Below are 12,846 nucleotides of genomic sequence, written 5' to 3' on the forward strand. Positions count from 1 at the left end.
CTACATTATTTAATTGCATTGTAATGCCGATAGTTGGGGTTTTTTTTGGCAAGGAATGAATGTAAATGAATTAAACCATTGGCTGTGAAGAAAACTGGAACGATACATAAAATTCTTCACCCACTCACTTATTTTAGCTGGATATACCTTTGATGTGACCAGTGATTCACGAATTCATGTGTTTAAAATGTTATGACAGCATGTATGGGACAAATTGCTTATCACCACATCTAGTTTTACGCTCCTGCCTTTTTTGAGTTCTTTTTCATCTTTCTAAGTGTGTGTGTTTCAAAAGAAGTGCTACTTTTTCCCCCCCCGAAATACTGTTGTTCAGTCCCCTTTGTGATGAAACTGCTGTTGGTTGTCTTTGTTAAAATCAGTAATAGTTCATGAGGTTTTGTGTTATCAGTAACTTGCGCAGACTAGAGACCTCTCTTGAAATTAGCTGTTATCTCAGCTAAGTTTAATCTTTTATTTTTGGTTTTGCTGTGATAGTCAAGCATCATCATGATGCAGTCCCTGGGAGAGAAATAAGTTGTATTTCTTCCCAAAGCGCTGTGATGGTTGAGGTCTTCAGGCAAACTTGATGGGAACAGAGAGGGCTGAAGAGAAAATAGTTTCTTTTTCTTGATATGATATGCAATACATAAGTGACATTTTTAGTCTTTACCTGGAGATCTCAGGATAGACTCGCCAGCAGTTTGTAGCACACCTTTCATTCTCTGGAAGGCTTTTCTAGCTCTGTCCTGGTGAAAATACAGTTGCGGTGTTGGGTAAAGCTTAGTCTTCAAATGGCAGCATGGCCTAGAGGTACTTTATGTACATCAGCTGGAGAAGTTTTCAGTGTTCAGTCTTCCAAGCTGTTAACTTTGGGAGGGACAGAAGTGGCAGAGGCTGCGGTAAGAGCTGGAGGTGGAAGATCTGTGTCAACCCACAAGACAGGCAGGTGAGCGTGTTGGAGGTGAATGCTTCTGAACGTTTGCATGAGAGATGAAACGGTATACAGTAACTTTGTCAGACTATCCCTTGCTTGCTGGTTTTGGGGCTTTTTCCTACCAATAGATGCCACGCTGAACACGTGGGCAGAATTACGGTGCAATGTTAGAAATTGGCATGCAGGTCTTATCAGCTCAGGATTACTTGTCATAATGAGTTTTTTAAAACACAAGGAACTACTGAAGCATTTATACAACTGGGATTTGTGTAGGTGGGAGAGACCTCCAGGTTAGAGAGGAGGCACAGGCAGTAAGTGCCGGAGACCCCCCACCAGTGCCAGTCCAGACCAAAGAGCCTGAGAGGCTTCATGTGTCTCTGTTTTCGCCTCTGGTATCCATCAACCTTATAAAACTGAATGGAAACAATACTTTCTGGAATTAATTGCTTTAACTTACTGTTTTTAATTTAGGAATGTGTCCTGGTTTAAAATAGAACCCATAAAATTAATGCAACAAGGACCGATCTCTTCCAGGCCCCCTTTTCGGCAGGTGCCATGGGAATGCTCTTGTGTTCAGCGGTGGGGTACTGGCAAGAGGGGCAGCAAGGGGCATTTTGCTAACAAGTTTTCATTTGCTGCTTCACTCTGGTAAAATTAACAAAAAGCTGCATGTTATATAGTGGAGGAGGATGCTGCGTGTTACGTAGAGGAGCCTTCCTTGCTGTGGAGGACTGCATAGAGAAATGAGAAGAAACCAGAGAATGTAGCATCAGAAATATTCTTTTTAACTATCTGCTATATAGCATAATTAGTTCTTTTGGACCAAGAATGGATTTTTAGCTTTATGCATTTGAGCTTTTGTCTGTGAATTTTGTTGTAGTCCGAACGATTGCAGAGGAAAACAACATGTGGAAGAATAGAGTGCAATATATAGCTTAATGCAGTAGCTGCGGGTTTTCAGCCAATGATGTAAAAATTTTATGTTTTCCTTTTTTTTTTTAATGTCAGTCACTGCGTGGCATGTTCACTCTTGGGAATGTTGAAGTAATAATGCAGTGAAGCATATGCTTGCAAAATGGAGTGAAGGGAAATCTTTCAGTCATACACTCTTGAATATGAGTATCTTGCTCAGGTGTCATCAAAAGGCTCAGCAGAAGCTCTAAATCTAGGATTGGTAAAGACAAGGTCAGATCTGGTTTTGACCAGATTTCCCCCTCCTTTGCCCTCGCAGCAAAAAATGCTGCTAGGCTTGAGTGTTCTGTTCTGACCATCATCGCTGCAGAAAAAGCCTCCATCAACGTTGGCTGTTTCTGTGGATTGTGCAGCAAAGTAATTTCTTGACAAGCAGGAAGCTGCCAGTTTTCAATCAGAAAACATGCCGTAGCAAATCAACTTCTTGTTTTCTTCAGAAATGGAATATCAGTTGGAGAAAATCTGGGATTAGAGGCATGTCTTCTAGAAAGAGCAGGGAGATAGCACAAAGGCTATCTCGATGAGTCTCTTCTGTTAACTTGCAGTGCCATTGCAAAGTTTTTAATAGGTACCATGCTGAAAATGCAATGTATAAAATTACTGCTTATTAGTAAAGGTGAGAGGCTTTCAGTTTAAACATCAGGGCTACACAGTGGTAGCAAGCACTTATCTTCAGCTATTAAATAATTTAATGTGTCTTCCCCCCAAACCCCCAGTCTAAAAGGTTTAAAAAGGTGTTATTTCCACTCTGGTTGTTTACAGAAAGTTAATTTGAAAGCTCAGTGTTGCATCTTTAGCTGGAGATGTAACAGACAGATCCATTAACCTACTATCCTTGCTTTAAGGACACTCTAACAGAGTTCAACTTGGGAAGCTGAGCAGCTGAATTATTCATGATCATGATCTAAATGCTTTAGTTCTGTTTACAGTGTCTGTTAATTGCTCCGGTATTTCTTTATGATTAGAAACATTTAGCTGTCCTAATCAATAAGATGAAGTGCTGTGCTGAGCCGTTCATTAGTATGGCCCTGTCAGCTCAAAATAGAGAAAGCTAAATGTGATCATGACTTGCTCTGGTAGTTTCATTAAGCTGGAAGATGTCATGTCCCTTCTGAAGGGAATGAGATTTTAAGTAGACAGTCATAGGTTGTCGTGTTGTTAGAGTCAAATTGATAGCACTCCAAGTAAACGGCCATGTTTTTTTTTCCCCCCAACTTCAGCTGTCTTCCTAGCTAAGGCAAAAAATACCGAAAAGCTCTGTATTATAAAGCCACAAGGCAAGGTTTCCATAAATTTACAACTTAGGAATTTGATTAAAAAACTCTTAAATCTGCCATGGTGTAACTGCTGTGTGCTTTATTAATTTAATAGAGATCTCAGTTGGAGGAGCTGACCGTGCATAGAGTTCATATTCACACGTCACCTGTGGAACAACTCGCTTCTCTTTTTATTGAAATTTTGATAGGCTGCTGTTACATCTCTAAAGAAAAAAAATTTATTAATTTGGATGATTTTTTGCAAGTATTTGTTATAGATGTGTCATGTTTTAGATGCTCTCCAGGGTTTCTGAAGATGTTAGAAGGAGTAAGCATGTGATAGTTTTACTGATCAAGGCAAACCAGACAAGGTGTCATCGCAGTTGCTGGAAAATTCTCTAATTACCTAGTGGAAGGACAGTGATGGTTGACTGTTAAATCATAGAGAGCTTACTAGTTCCACAGAAGAGAAATTGAGATAGTAAAGGGAAATCTCTGCCAGTAGAAGTGTTCCTGCTTTTTTTTTTTTTAAGCTAAACTGTGGTAAGATGTTAACATCTTAAAGGCGGCAGGAAAATAAATGTTGTCTCCTTTTCTAGTAAAAAATGAAATACTTGTTTTAATCGTGGCATTTTAACTTACAGCGCTACGCTAATGTGTTAGGGTAGTTAGATGTTAACTGCCTGCAATGTTTCTTGGTGTGATACTTCTTTATTACTGTAGGCATGTAAAATTCCTAAAGTTTTTTTGTGTTTGTTTAAACAAAGAGTGGGGGAACTAAAATATGGGGTTTGCGTACCTCTTGTAAGACAGTAATTCTGTTTCTTCAGTTTTTCATGAATTTTAAAAATGTTTTTAATTTTCCCCTTGAGAAGTCTTCTAGCTAAAAGATTAGAAGTTAAAAACAGATATTTGAACGTAATTGCATGCTCTGCTGTACCTCGAATGCGACAGGCTTACCTTTGGAGCATGAGGGGCTGTGGAGAGCCATTGACTTTTCTCGAGGAACCTAACCCGAAGGGGAGACTTATCTTTGCTCTGTGTTTCTTGGGTGGTAAAACTGAGGCAAGTACTTCTGGCTTATACCTTCAGAGGTTGGCTACATCATAGAATCATAGAATTGTTGAGGTTGGAAGGGACCTTTAAGATCATCGAGTCCAACCTTTAGCCTACCCTGACAAGAGCCACTTCTAAACCATGTCCCTAAGTGCCCCACCTACCCTTTTTTTAAACACCTCCAGGGATGGTGAATCCACCACCTCCCTGGGCAGCCTATTCCAATGTTTAATAACCCTTTCAGTGAAAAAATGTTTCCTAATATCTAATCTAAACCTCCCCTGACGTAACTTGAACCCGTTTCCCTTCGTCCTATCACTTGTCACCAGGGAGAAGAGGTCAGCCCCCATCTCTCTACAACCTCCTTTCAGGTAGTTGTAGAGGGTGATAAGGTCTCCCCTCAGCCTCCTCTTCTCCAGGCTAAACAACCCCAGCTCCCTCAGTCGTTCTTCGTAAGGTTTGTGGACATCATAGGGCAGAGGACTGAAAGGGTGAGATGTTGATTTGCCTTCGTGATGTGGTCCCACGGGAGGGATCTAAACCAATGTTGAGGTTGAGGGGGAAGAGAGTTAAGTTGGTTTGTAAATGCAGATAGAAAGTTCACAGGTGTTGCAGAATGGCATTTAATTGGGAAGCTGTTGAGGGCAGCTCTTGAGGTTTGGCTCCGTACCCTGGCAGCGCTTGGGCAATCCAAGAAGGGAGGTGGCAGGCTGCCGGCCTGCCGGGGGCCAGCAGCAGCCCTTCGGGCAGTGGCAGTAAGCCTGGGTATTTCAACGCTTGTTTGGGTAGGTGGTATTCTGTAATACTTTGCTGTGAGCAGTCCCATATAGATAGATCCCTGGGCACTGCATTTTAAGGTTCAGTCAACATAAAGCTTAGGTGGGAGCCGCTGCATTTAACCCACCGCCTTTATAAGGCGTTAAAAAATACAGCTTGTGTGTTCAACATTTCAATGAACTGGAGAGGGGCTTGAAAGAAGATGCATTTTGAGACTTTTTTAGGAAACTCTTGAGGAAAACTTGTTACTTTTTTTGCTAGTTGTTAGTGACACCACCCACCCCTCCACCCCACCCCCAGCACCATTATACCAAGTATGTTTGCTTGGAAAATTAAATTGCTGTTATCTTGCTCCAGCTACGCATGTTATTCTGTGCTTAGCCCAAGTTGTTAAGGTGATCATTTGGGGCTGCAAAAGGGTTTGTTTACAGCTTTAAACTCTGTGTTACACTCTTGTGTTCTGGATTTCTATGAAGACCTTATTTACATGTCTCATATCTGCTCAAATCAAACGATTTCAGCTTTTGCTGCCATGGGGTGGGTAAGCCTAGAGTTTGGTTCCTGGAGCTGTTCCTGCTTTGGATGGACTCATCTGTCAGACATGAGATTAAAACTTCTTTTTCTTTTCTTTCCAGGTGCCTGCTGATGGAAATGCTGGGTTGTTGGCGGAGCCTCAAATCGCAATGTTCTGTGGGAAACTCAACATGCACATGAACGTGCAGAATGGAAAGTGGGAATCAGACCCTTCTGGCACCAAGACCTGCATCGGGACAAAGGAAGGGATTCTCCAGTACTGCCAGGAAGTAAGTACTGTCCTCGGGAACAACTGCAATGGTGGTTCTTCTGAAGTACCAAATTGCAGGTGCATGCTGGAGAGCTGAGTCTATAGGGACCTTCCCTTTCTGTTTCTCCTCTTCTGCTCCATTGCCCATCTGTCCTTCTTAAAGAGGTTCTCCCCAGAGCCTGTTAAAACAGCTTCAAAACCTGGTTGCTGGGGGTCACTGAGGCCGTTGGACAATTTTGTCCCTCTGTCCTCTGGCCTTGGGGGATAATATTGTATAGTATATGCACAATGAACTTCTTGCTCATAAAGTAATTTGAATAAAGCTGAGGTGACAGTTCATTATTTAAAATGCCCTTGTTCTTTCTGGGCTGATCTTGAGTCAGCTGTAACACATCTTCTGTCATCCTACCATGGTACTGAAATACACTGGGTCAGTCCGGAGTTATTGCTCTCTGCTGCACACTGAACCATTCAGAGTTTCTTAATAGAAGAAGCTTGCCCTACAGATGAAGTCACAATGACTGATTTCATATTTGAGAGCAGAAACTTATTACCCACTCGCTTATGTCCTAAAAGCAGATTGTGGATCTAATTTTGTTTTGTCTCCATGCTGTGACAGTGCAATAGCCTCGTACCAGTGTGTGACAATTTGAAAAGAAAATGCGGATTTCATGCCATGAAACAAAAGGGCATGGCTTGAGTTGCTTTAGTCCTTATGTCTTTCTATACCATCCCTGCCTTTTTTTTAAAAAAAAACAAAACAAAAAAAACCAACCAAACAAACAGAAAAAAACCAAAAAAACCCCCCCCCAGAAAAAAACCCCAAAAAAACAGGGACTACTGCTTATTGCCATAGCAGTATCTGTCTGGCTTCCTAAATGCCAAACAAATTCCTGTGAAAATGCTTCTTCAGAAAGCGAGATAATTCACTCTTTGGATCTCTGCTCTCTTAGCATCTTCATTCCTGTCCTTTCACCCATTGATTGTTCCGTTTCTTTCCTGAAGTGTTCTGTTCAGGTTTTTTTTGAGCTTGGGCTTTATGGTCTAGAATATTAATTTTAAAGAAGATACTGTAATAGTTATTAAAACTGATTCTTCTTGTCTTTTTACTAAGAGTATTAATTACTTTGTGAAATTCATAATACTTCTGTTTACCACTAACAAAAATACCAAACCTAATCTACTAAGGTTTCCTTTGGATTTATCTAAAAAAAGTTGATTTATGCATAGGGAAATTATTGAAGGTGATTAAAAAAAAAAAAAGATGGAAGTAGAGAATCGGTGAATAAAAAGTCTACAAGGTAGGAAGTCTTTATCTAAAATTACAGAAAGAAATATGTGAATTTACAGGAAGTAAGACTAGAAGGTTTGGGACGTTTTAAGGCATGAATAGCTCAGTAGGTTGACAATTCAGTTACAAATGCTGCAGGTACAGAAGGATTCCAGAACAAGGACTTGGAGCTGTAAATCTCAGCTGAGTGTCAGGTGATTTTAAAATTTTGGGTGGCATTTAAAAAAAAAAAGCCCTCTTAAAAATAAAGTGAAGAAGAAAGTAAAAGCAGTCAGAAGGTAGCCTGTTAGATGACAAAGGTAATAAGGAGGAAAGCTGGGACTGCACATAAGGAAAAAATTCTTTGCCACGAGAGTGACCACGCTGTGGCACAGGTACCCAGGCAGGCTGTGGAGTCTCTGTCCTTGGAGACTGGGAGAGCTGAACTGGACAAGGGCTTGAGCAATGTGGTCTGTCTCAGGTGTGAGCTCTGGCTGGAGCAGAAGAGGGTCTAGATGGTCTCTGTAGCTCTCTTTTTAACCTGAATTGTTTTGTGAGTTTGAAATCTTCTCCTTGCTGGAGAAACAAAGGAGAGGCCTTGTGTTACTTGTGTTTTTAAGGGTAAATATTTAAACTGCAGTGTGAGGGTAGCCTTGATTTGTGTGCTGACAGTTAATTAGCTAAAGAGTAGATGAACATGTTACGATTTTGGAGTTTTTCAGCTATGGTTAAAAGCATAGCATGGGGGTTCTACCACGTTGCGTGGCAAGATGCTGGCAGGTCTGCTCTCTAAAAATGGGGTGAGCGTCTTAATGGTTTTTGTCAATCTACGTTATTACAGGTGTGTGATTAAGCACTGTGCTCTCACTGACTTCAAGTGAGCAACCCTGCTGTGGGGGTCTGGCTAAAAAGCCTTACCTTGCTGTGCTCACCAGTAGGCTATCTGTTCTGTGGGAAACTGTTTTGTGGGAAGCTGATGTCCTGGCTGTCCTGCCCTATCCTTATTCCACACGCACACCTGAGCTGCACAGTACAACGGGCTGCAGGACACTGGTGGAGAAGGGGCAAGCTGGTCAGGGGTGCACATGGCAGCACCAGGGCTCTCTGTCAGCAGCTGGTTTGGGGGTGGGGAGGAGTCATGTTGAGCCCCTATTGTTTACACTAGTAATAAATTCAGAAACAGATAACAAATATTAGGAAGGTTGGATTTGCTGACAGCAAGTTAAACCAAATAGGCACATGGAAGTTGATCCAGCCTGTCAGGGTGGAAAGAATCATAGAATGGTTCGGGTTGGAAGGGGAGCCTTGTGTCTTTTCCTTGAGATTGTCATCGTTTCCCCTCCTCGTCCACTGCCAGCGTAGGTGGATTTTGAAGTCTTGATGCAGGAAGTAGCAGTAGAGGAGCGTTGCAGGGGCAGCAAAGGAGGAACAGGGAATAAGCAGAACTGCCTATGTGTTTTAAAGATGTATGTCACTTGCTCTTCCTTTGCTTCTTTTGAGTGGGAGCTCAGTGCAGCACAGGAACTGTCTGGATTTATATTTGGACAACACATGACCCAGTTTAAAGATGACAAAGCTCAGACTGTACATGACTTATTTGAAAGGAAATGGAAGATACTTGAATGTTGCCTTCTAAATTCCTTGAGTTCAGTTAAATGCTGCTACTGTAATCACAAAAAGTGTTTCTGGAAGCCAAGTGCATCCACCTCTGCTGCCGTCAAACCTGCATGTTCTCCCGTGTTCAGCCTGAGCTGGGTGCTTTTAATTTTTTTGAAATACAGCAAAATCAAGCTTTCTTGGGTGTAATGAGATGCTGATTAGTGAAGTACAGTTTACTGGTGGTATCTTTTAATCTCAAACTAGCTAGCATGCTGCTATATTAACTGTACCCATTATTGGAAATGAAAAGGGCATGGGCTGATCTGCAAACAGCTGTCAAATGCAAGTGCTGCAGGCTGCTAGAACAGTATTGCATTAATGTAAATGGAGTGAATACACCTGTGTGTGTGCCAAAATTGTTAAGCTGACCCCTCAAGTCAAGCCATGGGTCAGTCTAGTCCTGCTGCTGACACTGCAGTACCAGCTGTTACGGAGGGGTGTTGGAAAAACCCTGCCATACGCAATTACTGGGTAACTAGCCCCCTGGGGGAAGTTTCTTCCTAACAACCCCTGATGGGAGGTTAGCCGATGTCTTAAACCAGTTGGGGACCGCTGCTCCTGGATTTTGCTTTCTGTTGTTTTGTGGAAGAAAGCGGGTACCCCCACCCACCCACGCTGAAGTGGAAGCTGGGACTAGCGCCGAGGTGGCATGGTACTGTTGAAGGAAGGCGAGTTTCAGAGGCCAGCTGGCTCCTTGTCTTGCTAAACGCTTTTCATAAAACCAACCTGCACCCTGCCCTTTGGCAAAGTACATGTTTTCAGAGTCACATGAATACGCAGAGCAGGAAGTTAATTTAGGTGTGCTCAGTTCCCTGTTTAGACGGAATGAGTGTTCAGATGGAAGATATTGGTGTATGTTTTATTATATGAGTAATTTTGAACAGCTACTGTGTGCTGAATTTTATGTCTAGTAATTAGGATACATTATACAAGTTCCTTGAAGGTCTGAAATTATTTTGCAGTCTGTACTGAACTCGGTGTCCAAAATGAATTGTAAAAACAGCACTCACAGCTGGCAAAAAATTCATTTTGTCTAATCCATAGTTTTCCCCCCACTTAGTTTAATTTGAAGATGCTTATTTCCATTTTAAGTATGCATGGAGTTGAACAAAATGTAAAAGCACGGTTCTGAAGACTGATTGTTGGGTTTTTTTCAAGACTAGTTTGGGTCTGGATATCGCACACGTGGTTGAGCGGATGGAGCATAAACCTGGGAGCCTGGAGATCTAGACGTGCCTTGTAATCTAGATGTGCCTTGCTGCAAGATCTTTGGATAGATAAGTAGAATAACTTTCAGATATAGAGTGTATGTTGGCTTTGGCAGGTGTTACACCTGGCATATCTGAAACCACATGATGAGTGCTCAGTTTCTTTTGTAAAGGCTTGACATGTCTACATTTTTTTTTTTTTAAAACATCGAGATCAATGAGCATCTTGCACTCAGTGTGTATTTCTTACAGAAGTCCTCCCCAGAAATAAAAACATTAATTATGAATTCATGCCACTATGCTCTTGACTATATCCTAGTGTTATGTGAAACAGAAAATAGTAGGGTAAATTCAGATAACAGATAATTCATTATAACTGTTGATAGAACAGTGTTTACATTTCTAATCTCTAATCATAATGCTTCCGAAAATGACAATCTTGTCATTTGCTCGAATCTTCTGTGTTTAGGCCACGTGTTTCAGTAAGTTGCTGGTGAAACCCGAAGCAACTTTTTCCACCAGATCCTGTACAAGCTGGAACGTGACGATACTAAGGCTTTCACGTTAATTCACCTCACAGCCTCCTGCTTCAAAGTAGTCCTTAAGCCCTCTGTTTTGTAGGTGGACCAAAAGGGCCATCAAATGACTACCCCATCTTTATTTTATTTACTTGCTTGGCTCCCTACGGCCACTGTTGTGGGTGTTGCCCTGGGCCCCACGCCAGGCAGAATGGGGCAGGCAGGCAGGACTGATGGCAGGGGGTTCCCTCCCTCTCTAGTCTTTGTCCTTGCTGAGAGCTTCTAGAGAATTTATTAAAAGGTTCATTGAACTGGCAGGGGTGCTGAGGATTTTAAAAAAGAAAAGAAAAAAAAAAAAATAGTCTGGCCTTTTCTTCTGAGAAGGCAATTTGAAATGCAATGAAAAATGGCCTTTGCTTTGATACGGTTTCTCTCTGCATTACCTTGTCATTTTCATCCTAAAATGAATTGTTTTTATCTAGGCTGCGTAATGTGCTCTTTTCTAGTTTCTCAAACCAAATAGCCACTATATTAAAGAAGAAAATGAATTTTAAATCTGCACTACTCTGAATTCAGCAGCTTAAAAAGCCATACATTTTGCACTGAGGAAAATGATCCATTTAATGAAACATCATGGAAAACATACAGATTTCTGGCAGCACAGACTGTCCTTAAAAACAAATGACATTTTCAAGGCAAATGTCTGTTGCTATATTCTGAGATGTGCACAGTCATGCTTAAAAGTTTGGGTGAACGGTACTTTAGCGCTCTTCACATTGATTATTGAGGTCTTTTGTTTTACATAGCTTTTGGTCCACAGCAAAACTTGAATTAGTTTACTTTGCCAGCGTTTAAATATCACTTTCTTCAATGAAGTCTTAGATTTTGGAAATGCAGAGTCTGATACTTGATGGTATATTTATCCTGCAGTTAAACCTTAGTATGCTCACCATATAACCTCCTTGAGAAAGAAGGCTGGGCTTTTTAGCCCAGACTGTAGCCTACCATTTGCAGAATCACAGAATGGTTGGGGTTGGAAGGGACCCTCTGGAGATCATCTAGTCCAACCCCCCTGCCAGAGCAGGGTCACCTAGAGCACGTTACACAGGAATGCCTACAGGCGGGTTTTGACTGTCTCCCGAGACGGAGACATTTAAATGTATTTCAAATCAAGTGACTACTAAAACTTGGAGCATATGTTGCAAGATAATACCTGCCTTTCTTTTGTTGATAATAAAAAGGTTCCTTCTTATTTTTTCCTTACATGGACCCTTTTTTGCATGTTTCAAAAAGAAATGAAATGAAAAACATCAGGATCTCAGTATGTTGTTGCTTTTACGGTAGAATTTCCAACTCTTATTGAAGTAACATGTAAAAACATGGGGAAGGGGGAAAACTCCCCCTTCTTGGGGAAGGAGGCTGCTTCTGCTTTGAGACTGAGGGAGGAAAAAGGATGAAAATGGAAGAGGCTTGTCTGCATAAATATATATTTAGGTAAATGTGTACTGCAGTGTTTAATGAAGCTGCAATGCTGCATTTTCCCCTAGATTAATTTTGAATTTCACAGATATGATGGACTAGATGAATGGCTCAACTTAATCACTGGGTTCCACCAGCATAGCATTTGTGCAAGGGATATGATTGTTTCGTCTGACATAGAATCATAGGTCCTGTGAATTGCATTCCTATTGCCTTTTTTGGTTCATAGTTGAACTAGCAGTCAACCATTTAGCATGTGATCAAGATGTCAAAGTGCACATGCTAAATTGGAGATACAAAAGACAAGAAGAAAGTTTTGTATTCTCATCAGTGTGCTGTGCTCTGTGATTGTGGTTTGCTCCTTAAGGTACAAAAAGACCGGGTGCTCGCACAAGTCTCTCTGCATGCCTGGGGAAGGGAGCGAAGCTCAACTGACCCAACTCTTGGCCTTACTGAAGCCCAAGAAACTTCTGAGAGGGCTGTGTAGTGTGGGATGTGGTCTGTAGAGGTGGTACCACTCCTGCTCCTGTGGTGTTGCGTGGAAGGTGTCCTGGTAGGGACAGCACAGCGGACCTCCACTGCTGCGTCTCACCGTTCTTTTTTCCCCTCTTACATATGGAGTTATCATAGTGAGTTGTCTGCTATTTTCTTTACAGATACCTCTCCTAAACATCTTGCACTACGTAACTCTGAGATGGACTGGTAGCAGCTATTCCTTTAATAAATAATATTATAAGCCTAAGAGATACTAGGCCTAAAGTGTGACGATTACCTTAAAGAAAAATCTATTATAACTATCCAACTGTTACATTGCAGCCCTTTCGAGGAGGAAACGTCTATGCTAATCTACTTTCTTTTCCTCCACCTTTTCAGACCATGCTTGCACGAACACTTCAGTCTGGCACAGATCAATCCCATTTTTGCTAAAGGTCA

The 12,846-nt window shown here is 41.6% G+C and overlaps 1 protein-coding gene across 4 annotated transcripts in view; it reads left to right on the top strand.

The window, feature by feature from the left end:
• APP (amyloid beta precursor protein) overlaps positions 1-12,846 on the top strand; it is a 223,086-nt gene that overhangs the window by 38,050 nt on the left and 172,190 nt on the right. For all 4 annotated transcript variants that reach the window (XM_063347215.1, XM_063347206.1, XM_063347234.1 and 1 more), the window contains exon 2: positions 5,631-5,798. In XM_063347215.1, the coding sequence (XP_063203285.1) occupies positions 5,631-5,798 (168 nt within the window). The remainder of the gene's footprint in view (positions 1-5,630; positions 5,799-12,846) is intronic.

The sequence above is a fragment of the Chroicocephalus ridibundus genome, chromosome 1 (genome assembly GCF_963924245.1).
Source record: "Chroicocephalus ridibundus chromosome 1, bChrRid1.1, whole genome shotgun sequence".
NCBI lineage: Eukaryota > Metazoa > Chordata > Aves > Charadriiformes > Laridae > Chroicocephalus > Chroicocephalus ridibundus.